General features: G+C 40.6%; 1 protein-coding gene and 1 long non-coding RNA gene across 11 annotated transcripts in view; one reads left to right on the top strand and one right to left on the bottom strand.

Moving 5' to 3' along the window:
- The window catches only part of LOC119009716 (calcium-activated potassium channel subunit alpha-1-like), a 92898-nt gene extending 75357 nt beyond the window's left edge, over positions 1-17541 (top strand). For 4 of the 9 annotated variants that reach the window (XM_037081234.1, XM_037081238.1, XM_037081237.1 and 1 more), the window contains 10 exons: positions 3749-3872; positions 4235-4459; positions 5492-5684; positions 6598-6711; positions 6946-7038; positions 8009-8139; positions 9244-9438; positions 10735-10853; positions 10984-11205; positions 15325-17541. In XM_037081234.1, the coding sequence (XP_036937129.1) occupies positions 3749-3872; positions 4235-4459; positions 5492-5684; positions 6598-6711; positions 6946-7038; positions 8009-8139; positions 9244-9438; positions 10735-10853; positions 10984-11205; positions 15325-15346 (1438 nt within the window). In that variant the 3' untranslated portion in view covers positions 15347-17541. Of the gene's footprint in view, positions 1-3748; positions 3873-4234; positions 4460-5491; positions 5685-6597; positions 6712-6945; positions 7039-8008; positions 8140-9243; positions 9439-10734; positions 10854-10983; positions 11206-14488; positions 14518-15324 lie in introns of all 9 variants that reach the window. The other 5 variants (XM_037081240.1, XM_037081239.1, XM_037081235.1 and 2 more) reach the window with 3 other exon arrangements.
- LOC119009721 overlaps positions 14713-18099 on the bottom strand; it is an 84701-nt gene continuing 81314 nt past the window's right edge. For both annotated transcript variants that reach the window (XR_005071806.1, XR_005071805.1), the window contains one exon: positions 14713-15544. This is a non-coding gene — a long non-coding RNA (uncharacterized LOC119009721). The remainder of the gene's footprint in view (positions 15545-18099) is intronic.

Genomic DNA, 18099 nt, shown 5'->3' with positions numbered 1-18099 from the left:
AGGTGGATGTGTTATTTCATCCAGCGTGTAGGCAGCAGGCACGCTGGAGAGGGATTCACTGCGGTAGCCTAAGGGATATTTCATTGCAACAAGCTGAGAAAAAAAACATTTTGGTGTATACTATATCAAATGTGTTTTTACAGGACCTGCGGCCTCAAGGCCTTTGTAAATAAGTAATGATCAACAGATTGACTGTGGGTTTTGAAGAGCAAGCCTTTGTCAGTTTGCATGATGGGGAGGATTTTCAAAGACTTCGCCCGTCCTCACTGCTTGTGCACTGTTACAGTCAGCTAGTGCAGCGATGCTGAAATAGAACATTTGCATAATATGCATGTTTAGCTTCTACTTTATGTCTCTCTCAGCTGTCAGTTCACTCCTCCAGAAGACACCTGGCTTTATGTTTCGCGGTCATGACGTGTGAAGCCTTGTCAAACGTGTCATCTTTACTACTAAAGCAGTGAATTATGCCGCTGATCATTTTCAATGTTTAGAAGTGCGCTCACAGAGATGACACTCACAGACTCTGCTCATGCTCGTGCAAATGAAACGAACCACTCAAAAGAAGAAAGCAATCATCTGTGGATGCAGAACTGTCTCCTGTTTCCAGACGCATCAGCAAACCAACGCGTCCTGTCTGGAACTTAGCTAAGACGACCTTACTGAAATTAACACCATTTCCACAGGCTCCTTGATGGGTCATAAGACACATCTAATTGTGGGATGTCACAACGCGTTCGGTCACATCGGGCCGCGCCGTGACATACACGTCATGTCTGCTACAGCACCGCTGAGGCAATTGGCAGTGCAGGATAGTGACAGGCCGTCATGGCTGACAGTGAGCGATAGCTATCCTGGCAGAGCTCTGCCTCACCAGTCATCTCCACAAGGACAAACTGAAGTGACAGGCGCTCCACTGAGTGAGTGGTGAAACATTCGACTTCTGATGAAATATTTACCCGAGGTGTAAAACCACTAAATGCTTTCACTCTTATTAGAACTTGAATTTAAGACTCGAGCACAAGGCGATGATGTAGAGCACAACAAGAGTTATGGTGGAGGATTTGCATGGATAAATAGCGCCGGATTTATGGATTTGTTGATTTACAGGAGATTTATTAACATCGTTTATCCGACAGAAATGTGAGACGTTCACTGGTTCCAGCCTCTGACGTGATGGGGAACGGCTGCTTTATTCTGTTTTATATCATTTCAGATTAAATGTGTTTGGTTTTGGACAACCTTGAGCTTTCCGAACTTTCTGACATTTTAAAGACTATTAATATCAACTGCTTAATTAAAAAAAAAAAAAAAAGTACCCGTTGAAGTCAGTCCTTTAATGTAAATACAGTATTTCAGTGTCTCTGTTTTTCTGGCATTATTGCTAGAAAGAAACTGGGTGATACTTTCTCTCCCTACATTTTCAAATTTCACATTTTTACATACTTTATCTCACAGAGTTGAATTATTTTTTAATGTGCACACCCTTTGTCCTTTCAAATTACAATTGCCTTGACAGATGAGATTCTGAGAGGTAGAAAGTGGCAGAAAAAGACATTTACTTCTCCAACTTCCTCCATTCTTGAAAGGACATCCAGGTCTTGCCTAGGGGTATATGAGCCCAAGGCGGGCTTTTTTGGCTTCAGTCTCGTGGAGCCTCAGGGATGGTAGTTTCAGCTGACACTTTCATGCATACTTAACATGTTACCTAAAGTAGCATTCTTTTAAAAGTACTCGCGCGGATTAAAGGGACGCTCCTCTTACGGGGGGATGACTTGATGTATTTAAAAGATTTTTTTCGACAGAGACAAAAGTCTGCTGTCTTGAGTTTCAGAAGATAACATCTGCAGCTCTGATCGGACTCTGACAAAGTCCATTTGGTGGAACTGGACTGAGCAGCACACGGCCGTAGATAAAACTGTTGAAACTGTAGCTTATGGTGTCTGACCGCAGTGGCCGGTTAGGGCTTTTCTTTATCTCATTCTTCTAGTAATTACATATTGATTATGTATTGACTTTTGGTATTGTGATAGTTTGATCATATGTGTTATCATTTCACAAAATCATGTTCCAATCCAAGCAAATTTGAATCTTAAATTATAATTAATATAACAATGACTTATTATCAAAGGTGTTACTGATAACATTCAGCCACTAAATGTGGCATTACATCTTCTCCCTTCACGTCAAAACACTGCTGTTGTTTGAATCATCTGCCTCCTCAAGAGGTTGCCAGTTTGTTGCAGTACCTAATGTAGCTAAAGCTAGCTGGGCTAACATCAACTTCATTAACGCTAGCTAGCTAATATGAGGCAGTACAGTTGCTGGGCAGATACTGTAGGTGTTTTATCAGAGTTTGCATTGCATGGAATATCACATTTATCTATGTGTGGTTTAGCATAAGCTAACGATCTATCAATAACTGAAACATTAACAATCTTTATTAATTATTAAATTGATTTCAACTAACTGACTGTAGGTTTGAATGTGTTTTTCTTTTGTGTGTGTGTGGTAAACCTGTTCAGCATACACTCTGCCTCTCTTATAATGGATGCTGGGATATGCTACAGCTCCTGGCCAGTGACAGACAGATTAGAAAATGATAGAAAGGATGCATTACATTGGTTACAATAGAACAGTGGGGACTGTACCTAAAGAGAGCACAGAACCACATTCAAGGGCCAAAATCTGTGGAAATGTATTAAAATGTAAGGTATGACTCAAGACATTAACCCTTAATTAAAAGCATATTACTGTTAAATCTCAACAGAAAAAGGTGTTATTGTCAGTCATTGTACATTTACATTATTTGTTTTTACATGTTCTCTATATTTTGTCCTTTTTGTAACACTAATATCTGACATTTATATATATCTAGGAACTGTTGAGAGATCATATCACTCTGCCCAGAACAAGCATGTAACAACCGCAGGAACTCGTGTTAAGAGACCACTTTAGCGGTCAGTTGTTGGGAAGGATGGAGCTCACCACGGCGCTCAGTGAAATTAGCTTATGTAGTTCTGATGCTCTGTTTAAACATTAATATCCGTCACTTTGAAAAGCAAATATGATTTGGCAAATTGCTGAAATATTTAAAGTCTGGCCTGTTAAAGCTTTTACCACGCCGCACACTGCGTCAAAAGCTGGATGCAGTAAGGGGGCGTAATTGCATCTCCGTGCTCATGCCAGTCAACACAGTGTGTTGCTGCCATCTCCTTCCGCCTGGCTGCTGCCGCTGATGTCACTCTGCTTGATGACATGGCAGTTTAGTTGGCATTTCCGCAGATGGCCTCTGACAGGAATGAGCAAAGAGAAAAAAAAGGGAAGAAAACTACTTTTAGTTGGGTTTTTTTTCAGGACAGCTGATTTGTTTGGAGATTCTCAAATATTCTGATGGTTCATTGATGAATGGTGAACAGTTAAGCCCTTACTTGGCATTGTTGTTCTTATTTTGTTATCTCACTATGTATCTACTCGGGACAGGTGACTTTGAGATTGCAATAAAGCAACATTGTGAACAGACACAAACACAAAAACTGAGAAAAATTAATATTATAACATAACACCCCAGCGATTCTGCTTCAAGATCTTTTAGAATGGATTTAAAATCAATCAATTCTCAGCATTATCACATCAATTATCAATTTTTGTTTTATTAGTCCAAAGCCTAGAACGATTTCATTTAACCCACATTTACAGTGTCTGATGGTGTTCTTTTATCCGCCTCCCTCCCGTCTTTTTGTTTGATTAGACACGACCCGCTCCTCATCCCGGGGAACGAGCAGATTGAGAGCATGGACGAGAACATAAAGAAATACGACTCCACGGGGATGTTTCACTGGTGCCAGTCCAAAGACATTGAGAAGGTCATCTTGGTGGGTTCTGCTCCTTTACTCGGCACACGTCATTTGTCCCTGACACTCTTCTCCCTGGTGACAGATGTGTCATGTCACAGAGCACCATCAGAGGTTGACAGGGCACTTAAACACTCTGTAATGAGGTGTTTGACATGTCATTTGCTATATGGGGGCCCTGTACATAGAACATTTCTTGTACTAATACATATGCCATTTTTCAAATTACTTTCATAGTCTATTGCCGTCATGAACCGGGCGATATATTTTACTGGTTGAGAAGGCTTCTGAAAGAAGAGAAAGCATTACTGTTTGCCAGAAAAGGCAGTTTGTGTCATAAACATCATCTATTAAAAATCCTTTGTTCTTTATTCTCTTCTCAGACGCGGAGCGAGGCAGCCATGACAGTTCTGAGCGGCCATGTGGTCGTGTGCATATTCGGAGACGTGAAATCGGCGTTGATCGGTCTCCGAAACTTCGTCATGCCTCTGAGGGCGAGCAACTTTCACTACCATGAGCTGAAGCACATTGTGTTCGTTGGCTCCCTCGAGTATCTGAAGCGAGAGTGGGAGACCCTTCACAACTTTCCAAAGGTCTCCATTTTACCTGTGAGTACAATTAACGTGTATATCACTTATGCCAATCGCGGTTTTGTTATTTCACATGCAACTGGCTATTTTCACATGTGAATTAAAATTCTGCATGAAAATGAAACATTTCAGATTGAATCTTGAAAATTAATTGATACAACAAATCACATGAAATTTGCTTTTAAAATAAAATGACGCAACATGCACTGGACATTTTCACCAATGACGATGAAATAAAAATCCTCACATCTTTTTGTCTTTCTTCACACGTGGAAATATGACACAAACTTGCATAACAAACATATTTTATAGAAAACGTAATGCTGTGTTTAGCCATGCTAGCAGAATCAGATATGTATGTCTGTCCTATCCCTTACATCTCAACAACTAGTGCACATTAGTGATACCCAAACAATGTATCTTAATGACTTTGCTGATCCTCTTACACTATGATGTTGACATTTATGTTTTTTGGTGTTATATTTCAACATTGGAGGCTTTGTAATAACTTCATTGAGTCCATAACTATAACCCTGGTATACCTATACCATAATTATTATTATTATTATTATAATTATTATTTATTGTCAATTTATTTCATGTTTTACTTAAAATATTCACACGTGGCAACTAAACACTTGGTTCAGGTTCGAAAAAGATTGTGATTTGGGTTGAATATTATAAAAAAAAAAAGCTGACTTGAAGCACAAGACTTTTCTTAACAACCTGTCCAAGTCTAACAACACCTGAGACAACAGATATAAAGACAGATGATGTTAAAGTGTGCTTTGTTCACTAAACAATCCATCATGACCGCCACTCTCTTAATGTTGTCCTGCGTAAATATGTCACAAAGACTTCCCCAACAAAGTAATCCAGGCAGCAATGAAGTTTCCTCCAGAACATATTTGGCAAAGTGCTTCAGTACTGAATTAAAGTATTTTGTTGGGGGCAGAGCCGACATAAGGCTCAAAAGTCTCTACATTTTCATTTACCTCTCGTATCTTATAGGTGAGATAACAAATTCTCTCCCTCACCTTCCTCTCAAAGGGCACACCGTTGAGTCGGGCAGATCTGAGGGCTGTCAACATCAACCTCTGCGACATGTGTGTCATCCTGTCAGCCAATCAGAACAATATTGACGATGCATCACTGCAGGACAAAGAATGCATCTTGGCGTCACTCAACATCAAATCCATGCTGTTTGATGACAGCATAGGGGTCTTGCAGGCTAATTCCCAAGGTAAGCAGCGCCCTATCATAGTTCACTGCACCGCCTGGGAGGGACAGGGCCCTGGCACAGAGAATATCCCTCACTGGGTGCTGCCTGGCTGACCTGGTGTCACTGCGTTTGACAGTAAACCCTACTGACTATTCCTCAGGTTACTGTAACAACTGGTTTCTTCACAAACCTAATTGGTGGCAACAAGCACAGCCTTACCTGCCTCACGCACATTTGTATTTTCACGTAAAGAAAAAACATAATGTGTATAATTTATGAATATTGCATGTTGCAGCTTTCAAAGCTTGAGATGGCCCTTCAATAATGGTCATTCTGTGGCGTTGAGAGAAATGCTTTTAAGAACCTTTTTGACCTGAGGAGAGAGTGAAGGGGGGGCAGGAAAAAAAAAAAAAAACGCTGCCAATTTCATTATTGCTCTAATACATGTATGACCTCGCATTTGCCTGAGTCAGCAGTAAGTGATGGATGTCAAAACACAGCCTATGTATAATACATACAGCATCACTGATTTAATGTGCTTACTTGTCAGTCTGAGGAAAGCAAGGAATGTCAAGTCAATTTGAATTCAATCTTGCGTCACTTATTTTCTATTTCCTGGCTCCATATACTGTACATGTTGTTTTGTGTGTGTGTGTGTGTGTGTGTGTGTGTGTGTGTGTGTGTGTGTGTGTGTAAGGTTTCCATCTCCATGCACACACATTCTAAAGGAAACAAAATGAGCAGTATGTCACATCTATTATAAATGGACTAATATTGGACCTTGTCAAGAATACGGTAACATCGCACTCAGCAACTTTATGCTTTTCCTTGGTGTGGCGGGGAGTAGATGAAACAACCCCAGATGAAGTATTGAATATTGCATTAACAGATGCGCTTTATGTTTCATGTTATGTGTGTGTGTCCATTCTTTCAGGCTTCACACCACCAGGGATGGATAGATCCTCTCCAGAAAACAGCCCCGTCCATGGATTAGTGAGGCAGACTTCTGTCACCACTGGAGCAAATATTCCCATCATAACAGAACTAGGTACGCGTCCCGCTGCGTATTTATTGTCACTTGATTGATACGCTTAGCTGTAGTGTTGCATGTTTTGTTTTTTTTTTTAGTTAAGTAGTTGTTAACAGATCTGAAAAACACAATTTCTGCAATTAGCAGCTGTCACCACTTGATTAAACCGTACTGAAAGTGGAGTATTTATGTTTATTATTCTGTCCCTTGTTGACATGCTCCAGTAACTGTTTTTCCTCAACACTTGTCTAGCGCCATTAGCAAAGCCAGGCAAAAAACTGCCAGTGATTTCATTCAGTCAGGATAAAAGCAGTGGGACCAGCATACAAATGATAACTGAGCTTGGTAAGAAGTGCCTCTGTCCTGTACTGCAGTGTTGTAACTGCCGCTGCCTCCATATCAGCTTCCTTTTGATTTCTCTCGCTGCACAAGAGGGCTCAGTCCATTCCCATGGCATCACTTTGAGCACATTTTACCCTTGGTTCTGGTTGAAATTGCCTGTCTTGTTTTGGCCCCTTATCTCAAAGCAAAATTTTTCCCTTTTATTTTTCTAAGAATTACAAGGCCTTTGATCCCTCAGAAGTCCTCGTGGCTGTTTTCATAGCATCTTCGGTCGGATCACATTCTCTGGCCCGTGCCCGTCTTTCATCTCAGCCCCTCGTCGATATGACTGACATTTATTTCTGTCCTTGCAGAAGTAGCGGTTTCTCAAACTAAATTTTTACATCATTACTTTCTTCCAGCTACTGCATGTGTTTCTGTGCTCAAAGACCTCTTCAAAGAAGGTTCTGGGGCAATGAGATACTTTCATTTGTTTTGACATGCGAGTACAAGTAATTGGAAGCTCTGTCTTGGATTTGCAAGACAAACAATGGCATATTGGTGTTACTGATATTGACTTTAGGAGGACTTTGACTCAAGGCCTGGAGCTTTGACAATATGCATGGTGTCGTGAGTGTGTGCATGAATGGCCTGGATATGGAATGTGGCAGAGGCAAGTTGGCCACAAGGCTGAAACACAAATACCAGACATGGTTTTAACTCAGCCTCTTAAAAGAAACTACAATTCTGGCAAAATTTGGCAAACATGAAATTAAAAAGAATTTGTCAAACCAGATTTCTAATACAATCCATATCTGCAGCTACTGACTGTTGTGCTCAACCACTTCTTTGTCCTCCTCTTCACATGAATCAAGTCTTTGCCTGATGTATGCTTGAACACACAATCCATGCTTTTTAAATCACAAAAAAGAATTCCGTGAAATCTGGTTTGTGGTGCAGAAAAAGGAAGTAATTAATGTGTTTATCTCCGTAGTGAACGACTCAAACGTGCAGTTCTTGGACCAAGATGACGATGACGACCCGGACACAGAGTTATACCTCACTCAGCCGTTTGCCTGTGGGACAGCCTTCGCAGTCAGTGTGCTGGATTCCTTAATGAGTGCTGTAAGTCTGATCGCCAATAATATAGAGTGCTGTAGGGATGATGTATTTTTGTACTCTAACCTGGAAGTTAGCATCACTGCCGTCACATGACTTCAGCGTCACCACCACGAAGAGTCTTACTACACAATTTACCTTGTTTTTAATAAAGTGATCAATCTACACATTGTAGAGTCAGAATTGTTTGCAACTGAAGTCGGCCTGTAAAGACGGACTGGTGAGTAGATGAGTCTCCATGTTCGGCTACAACTTCTGTAGTCTCATTTAGCCACTTGTTTGCAACCGCCATTTTTAAGAAGCTGTGTGATTCATACTGCACTTGTCAACGGTGCATCTAGCAATCCGAACTGGGAGCTCAGAGTATAGGCATTTATATTAGCTTATGCTAGAGATCTCTGTGCAGTGACGCATGCAATCTGTCAGCTATTGGAAAACTTGTGTTTTGATATGAGGGGCCGGTAACAGAATACCTCTATCCCCTCTGAAAAATGTAAACACTCTGTGCTCACATTAAAAAACAATACATGACAAGACTGGAACTTGTACTGCGCATGATGACTTCACTTGTCTGCCTTTCAGTTTGAGTGAGGTTAGAACAAAGCTGCCTTCAAGTGCGCTCCAGTCTAGACAAAGGTAATGCTACCTAATGGACAGCCCTCATCCATCATTTTAGTCAATAGCGCTGTCAGCAGCCAAGGGAGATGTCACGGCGCTGTACAAGCAGAGGGAGACAAGAGACTGCGGTGCAAAGAGAAGGGGCAGCTATTTGGCCTCTTTAGAATCAACAGAGAGGTAACTTGTTGGGATTAAAAAGTGAACAACGCCACTGGGTGAAAGTGTATCTGCAGGCTTAATGTGAGGGGTTTTTTTGTTGCGTAATTGTCTTATTTTAAAACTGTGAGAAATGCCCAGATAGCATGACTGTGTCTCTCTCTGATGGCACTGAGAGTAACCTGCAGTAATTGGACTCTCCTGTCTTCTCACTCGACGTGCAAAGCAATGGGGGGCAGGGTTAGATAGCTCCATTCGACCTGACTGGCACTTTGAGTTGTGACTTTGCTGGCATTTGCTTAAGGATTTACCCTCTCCCTACCTTCATTCCTTCAGACATACTTCAATGATAATATCCTCACCTTGATCCGGACGCTGGTAACAGGCGGGGCCACGCCGGAGCTGGAGGGGCTGCTGGCAGAGGAGAACGCGTTACGGGGCGGCTACAGCACGCCACAGACCCTGGCGAACAGGGACAGGTGTCGCGTGGCACAGCTGGCCTTGTACGACGGGCCCTTTGCTGACCTTGGGGTAAGTGACTGATCTTGTCACCGAAGGGCTGAGCACATCTCTTGTCTGCTTGCGTTGTTGGAGCTAGCTTTAGCAGAAGGATCCAGACTAACAGGGACGGCTGATTCAGAGTTGAGATAAGTAGCAGGGAGCGTGTGTCCAAAAATAAGTGAGTGCTGTGACAATGAAATGCAGCGTTTTAATCAAATCCAGTCATCCTTAAATAAGTCCCAGCAATATTACATTTCATATTCATACATTCATACAGTATCAGATGTCAGCCATGTAGTTTATGGACTGCAGAGTGTCAGTTACAGATGACAGTAGCCCGTAATGATGTTTGAAATGAATATAATATGAATAAAATCTATATAGTAATATGTAATATGAATAAGCTTTGTATACTGAATATCATATAGCTGGTTTAAGTGATTGCAAATTATAATCGTTGTGCAACCATACATTCAGAAGTAGTTTTTTAGTTTTTAGTTGTTTTGAGTGAATAACACTTAAGCTCTGGAGTTCATAATAACAAATAGCCCAACTTTAATCAGACCTTTTGTACAGTGAAGATCTTAAGGCTTGGTCTCTCCAGAATGTGGCCAAATTTACTTTTGTGACTTGTGCATTGCCAGATTATGCTAGACAGCCAGAAACATACTTGTGCAATCAGTGTCAATGGTTCTGAGATAACAAAAGAATAGTGTTCCCTTCCTCATGCATCACACATACAACATCATTTAATCAATGAGAGTAACTGAAGAGGTAAACAAAAGCTTAGAGTCACTTCTCGACCATTGCTTCGTGTAAATAGTAATGTTAGTTTGGAAGTCGTTGATGCTAACATTAGCTGTTGCATGGTAGGGATTTGGTGATCAAATAAGTGATCTGTCTCACAAGAGGCCTGATTCCCCTCCAGATTTTCACTCTCCATTGTCGTTTCCATTTTTGATCAGTCAGTAAGTAGTGAAATTAAAATGATTTTATACTTTTTTATGGCTCTCAACCTTGAGTGAAGCATTATGACATTATTCTTTTGACAAAAACATTTGACCTTACTACTCTGGCCATCGTGAATATGTCTTTTAGTCAGTGACAGTTTTTTTTTTAATTTTCTATTTTTTTATGTGTTATTGAATTTAAATGAATTCCAATAAAATTTTAACATCTTGAATGCTGGTGTGGCCGAGCCTTGATCAACAATCGGTTCAGAATTCCTTTTTATGTAACATTTTTTATATTTATTTAGAATATTGCTTTTGTTAAAATATAGACTGTGCACTACACAGTTTTATTTTTTGTGTCACTGTCTTGCAGGACGGTGGTTGTTACGGTGACTTGTTTTGCAAAGCCCTGAAAACATACAACATGTTGTGCTTTGGCATCTATCGGTTACGAGACGCACATCTCAACTCTCAAAGCCAGTGTACCAAACGGTGAGTACAGACCTCATCTGTCCTTGCACCGAGATGCTAAAAAATAATCCACGAAAAAAGGCTTTAAAAACTCACCCTTGCCTACACTAAATTTAGAACCGGCCTCCCATCTGTTCCCTCTCTCCTCTAGGTATGTCATAACCAATCCGCCGTATGCGTTTGAGCTGGTGCCGTCAGACCTGATATTCTGCCTGATGCAGTTTGACCACAACGCCGGCCAGTCTCGAACCAGCTTCTCTCACTCTTCACATTCGTCCCATTCCTCCAGCAAAAAAAGCTCCTCCGTCCACTCTATCCCAACCACCAACCGCACCAACCGCAACAAAAGCAGGGACTCACGAGACAAACAAAAGTATGTGCCCCTCTAAAGCTCTCTGACTGTCTTTGTCCGTGAACAGTGCCTGCCAAAAGTTGCTGTGCGTCCTGTGTGTACTTTTGCAGGGTCCAAAGACTGTAACATGTCTGGATGTCAATGTGTGTTTGTTTGTCTGAATGTCTATGTTTGTTTATTGTACGTCTTGGTTTGCATTCAGTGTGGTTTGCCCCTTGACCACCGCAGGGCAAAGTAGGCTACCACAAAGGGCTTCTGTCTTTACTGGAGGCCGCAATACAGCAAGCACTTCATTGGCGTTTCTTTCAAACCATTGGTTATTAACGTGATTCTGAATTGTTCCATTCTTGTACCTTTTTTTACACCAAGAACTACAGGAAACTTTGACCACAGTTGTAAGTTATTCCACCATTCTTGAGTAGCAGAGTAATTAATTCATTTTGAATTACATTTTTTTTGCGTCTATATGTAACACAGTCTCTCTTGATTTTCACTGTACACAAAAGGCCCTTCTTTGTTTTAGAAACTGACCCAAACGCCCTGTGTAGTGAAATCAAGATATCTGAATCAACCAATAACCTTTTGTTTATTATAAGCTTTGAGACATACACACTTGTAAAAGATGGCTGTGTTTCTTCAACTGAGATAAATTCAGTGTCTAGAGTTGGGCCCTTAAAGCAAAAGACTCTTGAGTTTTACTTGTGTTAACTCTCACCTCTGTGATAAAAAGTCATGAGGTCTCTCTTACTGATAGAATTTCAAGTTTTGCTTTTTTGAAACTTGTTCTTTTCTTTAAATCAAAGCTGAATCTTGAACTGCACTTTATATTACATGTCTTAAAATTTCATATTGTGTCTCTGAAATACTGAACACCATGTCCTCTTAATGCCTTTTGATTTCCATCAACATTCAAATGCTTTACTTATGTTATTTGCCACCATGAACTATCAATTATGTCAAGATAAGTGCAAATTGCAGATGTTACAGTCATCAATAAAGTTGCACCATCATTATAATAACATTGTCTTCAAATGTGAATGTCACAGTTCAGTGTTTGATATTTGTTAAACCTTTTTCAAGTAATTTTAGTCAGTTTGGCAACTGAACAACACATTTATTCTTCACAAAGTGTCACAATGTTTACTGGATGTAATGGCTCAATGAAGCAAACAGGACTGCATCATCAGCAAAAAGGCAGATAACCAGTCCTGAAGTCATCAAACTGCACCATGAATACTTCTCAGTAACATCTGTAGATTGTTTTCTGCAAGCTCCACTGACCTCTTCAGTATTCCTGCAAGAGTTTGTCTTGGTTGTTTGATGAGCTGGATGGAACCCCTCATCCTGCACACAGGCCTAAGATTTGAGCATACCTTCCAATCTCCTACTTCAAACAGGGGAACTACAGTCTACCAGACCGTAGGCACTGTCCCAAAGTGACACATGACAGTGAAGATGCACATTCAGAGCATTCAGAATCTTCTGCAATGAGCAAGACCAATAACGTTGGCTCCTCATGAGATTTCATTTGAGTTTGTGATTTCCTCAACATTTCCTTCAACAACCCAACGTGAGCTGGAGTTGAGTCGAGCGGAGAACAGTCTGTTATTCAAATTCCCTCCACATCCATGTTTTTGGCCCTGCAACCATACAAGCTACAGTCCTCCAAGCCTTGCGATGCTTGTCTGTTATCTCAGAATGCTACTGAGCCAACGGAGGCCTTAAAAGCCTCTTTAACCATTAATGTTCAGTGGTGGGCTCTGCAACAGGCTCCAGCAACATCCTTGCAGTGATTCTAAATGGAGCAGTTTCTGCAATGGATGCTTTGGACATGGCCTCCAACTGCCCTCTGGATGCAGGAAAACATTTTGCCAATCAGGCTTTGTGGAAAGTTAGCCAGATGTTTCCAAGGCATCGCTTTTTTTCATCTGGTCATCTAAGATATACATTAGCTGACCAAACAAAGTTGATGATTAGTCTAAGGTGTTCTGGAGACAATGACAGCCCAATACGCACACATGTTTTGTTTTGACACTACCCAGGTTATGGTCAGGCAGGCAGATCCCTCTAGTAACCCCACTCCAGTCTTCATATGGCACCCTAACAACACCAGAGACTCCAGGGCAGCTGGAAATTGCAATCTAGTGTTTGCTGTATAGACTTTAACGCACAAAGAAAAGCAATGCATTCACCATTTCAGACACTGGTGGTAAAGGCTATCATGCAAGGCACCACCTGCACATCAGGACCAGTAACAACATTCATACGCACACCCACACACCAATGGAACAGCCAACAGGAGCAATTTGGGGTTCAGTATCCCGCCCAAGGACACTTCAACATGTTGATGGAAGGGGATGGAATCACATACCTTCTGATTAGGCTCAGCCACAGCCAACCCAACAAACCTTGATATTTGCAGAATGTTGTCATGTTGTGGCAGAGCTGTAACTTTCGGGGATAACTCAGATATAGCAGTGCCCAGCCGGAGGTCGCTGAGTATCACTGATCCCATTGGGAGCTACTAACCCTGAACTACTCCAGAAAAGGAGAGAAGCCAACCACTATCTGTGGTTGGATGTGATGAATTTAAATGGCCATAACTCATTGCAGACAGGAAGTAGGTTTCGGCCAAAAATCATGTCCACTATGACTTAGTAAGCATTATTGTCTGTCAATTGCAAATACTTAACTATGTTTCATTAATAACACATTGTGAGGATTTTGCAGAATCAGTGCAGGTATGATTCTCGCATTTTCTGAAATATTTTTGCTATGGGCGAATATTCGCATTCAAATAATCTTTAATTGTTCATTCAAAAAAAGAATGAGCACATGTTACGTTTTCCCAGCTGCTGAATGAATACTACAAGCATTCTATGGTTAGTAATCGGAAATATTTTTGTTTTGTATTAAGTTGCTGCGCCCTCTTGTTTTTTTATAATATAAAATATTTGGTATGCTGACTGCATGCTGCTCAATGGATTTTGAATGACATCTGAAACATGGACATCATCCTTCCAGCTGCATAAGGCATGGATTCAATATGGCTGCTTTACACATGCTACAGATGCACAGTAATGGCACCTAAAAGATTTTCTGACATGATACATGTTCTGTTTTACTTTAGCTTCTGTTAAGTTGTCGGTCGCACCCTACTGTTTAACCTACTCTACATCCATATGTAATGAGAGCATCTGCTGTTTTTTTTATACCTTCTGATCATCATGCTGTGCACTCTCTGTTATTAATGGTCATATTCCCATTTAGCTTACATTTAGTGTACTACTTTCTTTTTCCAAAGTGCAACAAGGATGAATAGAGTGGGCCAAGGTATGGAAGTGAATGATTATGCATGATGTTAAATAATGCATTGAACACGGTCGTGTCCTTGCTGACATTTTGCCCTCTGAATGAAAGCCAAGTAGTTTAGTGTTTCCAAATGGCTGCATCAGGACCGCATGGTTATGACCTATGCAGTACATCTTACTGTAGGTTTGACCGTAGAATGTGTGACTTAATGGCTTGATGCCACTTCATTTACTCTGCAGCGATGTTTGATGTTTTGTTATTGGCAACATGTATCTGCTGGCATTTATTTTAATGTACTGTAGAACCACAGCCTTAAGTCATATTGATGAAAATGCATGACCACGGATATTGCCAACCGGATGAATCACCACCAGCGATATATTATGCCAGACTATCTATTTTCCCTTCTATAAGAAAAGAGAGTTGCATCAAGCCAAAAGCCTGAAGCCCCTCGAAGAGATTAAAACTTGTGAAGTTAAAAGTATTAACTTGTAATTTGGTACGGTGGAAACAGATTTTGTTTAACTGGTGATCTGCATGTCTGCTGACCCAACAAACAGCATGCTTCAAAACACACGAGATGAGTGACGTTACAGAGGTGAAAAGGGACATTTAGGCCTTGACCTTCCAAAAAACAAAACAAAAACATCTTGTAGCATATTTTTATCATGTCAGAATTTCTTTCTACAAATCCAAACGACTGTTTGTTTAAAAAAAAAAAAAATGTCCTCCCAAATGTTCTATGTGCACTGAAAACCACCGAAACTGTAGCATTAACTGTTTCCTGTCCCTCCTCTTTGTCTCTGTATGATTTTGGCTCCTTCTCAGAAAAGACATGGTTTACAGATGAGCCAGAGAATACCCACCTGAGGACCATACAGATCAAGCCTGTGAATACTCTCGCCGTCAACCAAGTCAGTCAGTATAAATCCACGAGCAGCTTGATTCCGCCCATCAGAGAAGCAGAGGACGAGTGCTGAGTGGCGACACCTGAACGCTTTGGACTCCCAGAGGACTCATCGTGTCACACTCGGGAATTCCTTCTCACCTGAGGACACAAATCATCAATTGAAGTTAGAAGAGAATACCATACTGCTTTCCTCATCGACTCTGCAGCTATAGCTTATTGTACAAGCAGATTTAGAATCATTCATGAAGACAATCATAGTCAAATGTTAGTTTGCGCAGCTAATCTGTAGTGGTGACCAGACTCCATGACTTTTTTTTTTGCTCCATTTTGGGGAATGAGGGTCACTCGAAGAAGAGGACTATTATAATAACTGGATCAAGTTTCGCAATTGTGAAAGTTGCCTTTTTAGCTGTTGATGAACAACTACTACAACTACTGCATTTACTTCGCCCAGTGTTGCAGATTTACTCTGTACAGTATGTTAAAAAAAAAACATGTATTTTACATCCAGCTGCAATCCCACCACAATGGCATTGTTAGTGACTGACTCTCAGTGATTCCTTTGCCATTTGGAGCTAATTCACAACATTTGTGACAGTTAAGATGGCCAGTGTCCATGTGTAAATGGCATTTGGCTCCAGCCTTATCTCTATCCAATTATATTTGTCTTATCTTTGCCTTTTTGAGTCGTTTGTTATCAATGTTTTCATGTCGCTGTTTGGTTGCAATGTCCAAAACCCCCCAGAAATCTTATCGAGTAAAGCTTTTTAAGTGTCTGCAAAGTTTCTCCAGGGATAAAACATAAGGGGTATTTTTTTTCTTGTCTTTTTTTCTGTCTATAGCCAAATATGATAGAGCTGTTTTGTTAAGAATAACCAAAAAATCTCACATAGTTTCAAATAAAATGACGCCATATAGAGCAAAGCCAGTGCCGTATGATACGTCTGTAGGGAACGAATGAATGTAGAAGCCGCATATCGCATGAAGTGGGCTTCTTTAGGTCCTCCGTTGGCTGTAAGCACTGCCTGACACAGGATTGTCTTGGAGGCCATAAAGCGCTTGTACTGTATGTACTCCATGACCAATCTTAATGCCATAATCAGACACATTCACGCTTTTATTTTGAAGATATTGGAGAAGCAGCTCTATCATAAGAAGTGTTTTTTGGCTAGTTTTTATGTTCTGTTGGTAAACCATCTGTGATCAATATCATACCCGATGTATTCATAAGACAAACGTCTAACGATGCAGAGATTTGTTTCTGCTTGGACGAGCTAAGAGTGGTTATTAATCCCGTCTTATTCAAATAATACAACAAAGCTATATTGGCACTGTTGTTACTTTACATCTGAATCAATGAAGGGGAAAGAAAATGTGGAGAGAAAAAAAAACTACGCAAGCAATCTATAAAAGCCACAGAGGATGTGTCACAGTCTAGTTGAGGACTCATGTTGCATTTGAAAAGAGAGGTTGTGACATTTTTACTGGCACGGAAAACATCCAAACTGTCCGTCCCTCAGTGCCGGTGATGTGCCAGGCAGTGCTGAAGCCAACGGAGGACTCCAGAAGACCCACTGTTGCGAAAAGAGGCTTCGAGTTGAACTGGATTTAAACACATTTTTTTGATTTTTGCTGTGAGACTGAGAAATGATGCTTTCCTCTTTGCTCTCCACCTGACACCATTCTTTTGAATCTTTAATGAGGCTGTTATTCCCTGGAGATAACTAGAAAAGTAGTAAATAATTTGAAGTCTTAAAAAAACTATTTTTTAAATTAGCAGAGCCTGATAGCAATTCATTTTTATGTACTCTTCGATGAAATCTGTAAAGCTTAATGTAAGATATTTCTTTCTAGTGTGTTCTTGTTTGACAGATATTCTTGTTTTACAGTACCTGTGGGGTTGAGACACACTCGGCATTGCAGTCTAGTTTGTATTATTTTTGTGATTTCTTTTTTTTTTGGTTTAGCACATTCACTTGTGGACACAATGAAAGTGCTAAGTTGATATTTCTGACTATGTCATATTACCCAATAATAAATACAGTTTATTGTCTTGTACAAATAGGCTTGTACATAAATTGTACATGATTTCATTTTGTATTTTCACAAATTAAAAGCTGATGTATGGTGTTCTACATTGTGTCATGTCTTTTAGTTTTTGCTAAGGAGTACATGAATGGCTCAGACGTGGTCCAGGAAAGAAAACGTCACTACACAGCAGCTCCAGGCCACATTTCACACGTCCGTCTATCAAAAGAGCGACTATATATAAAGTATTCTGCAGTGATGATGACATAAGGTGCTTTCTGATTGCCAGACTGATCATGTGACACCTCGGTACACCCTCTGGATAATGACTGATAAAAGCACTCTCCACACTTCACGTTCTCACCTTGGGGATGGAGAGGGCCCATCATGTCGCTTGTTAATGATTTTACACCACATGGCACTGTGGGAGACTGTCAGCATGCCAATAATATTTACAGACTAACACCTCGCTCAGAGACCGCTGATTTCCCTGATACTCCTGCCAGCGGCAGTGTCACCTTCTTAGTAAACAAACACATGTAACCATCACACCAATATAGACTCTAATTACCGCATATATCAACTATAAGGAACATTCTATTCATTAATGGGTTTTTTAAAAGAAGTACTTTAAATGTGCTGTGTAAAATTGTGACAGAGTCACA

Source organism: Acanthopagrus latus, chromosome 20 (genome assembly GCF_904848185.1).
Source record: "Acanthopagrus latus isolate v.2019 chromosome 20, fAcaLat1.1, whole genome shotgun sequence".
Taxonomy (NCBI): Eukaryota; Metazoa; Chordata; class Actinopteri; order Spariformes; family Sparidae; genus Acanthopagrus; species Acanthopagrus latus.
Note: the sequence above shows the minus strand (reverse complement) of the source record. Positions and strands in the feature narration are given on the sequence as shown.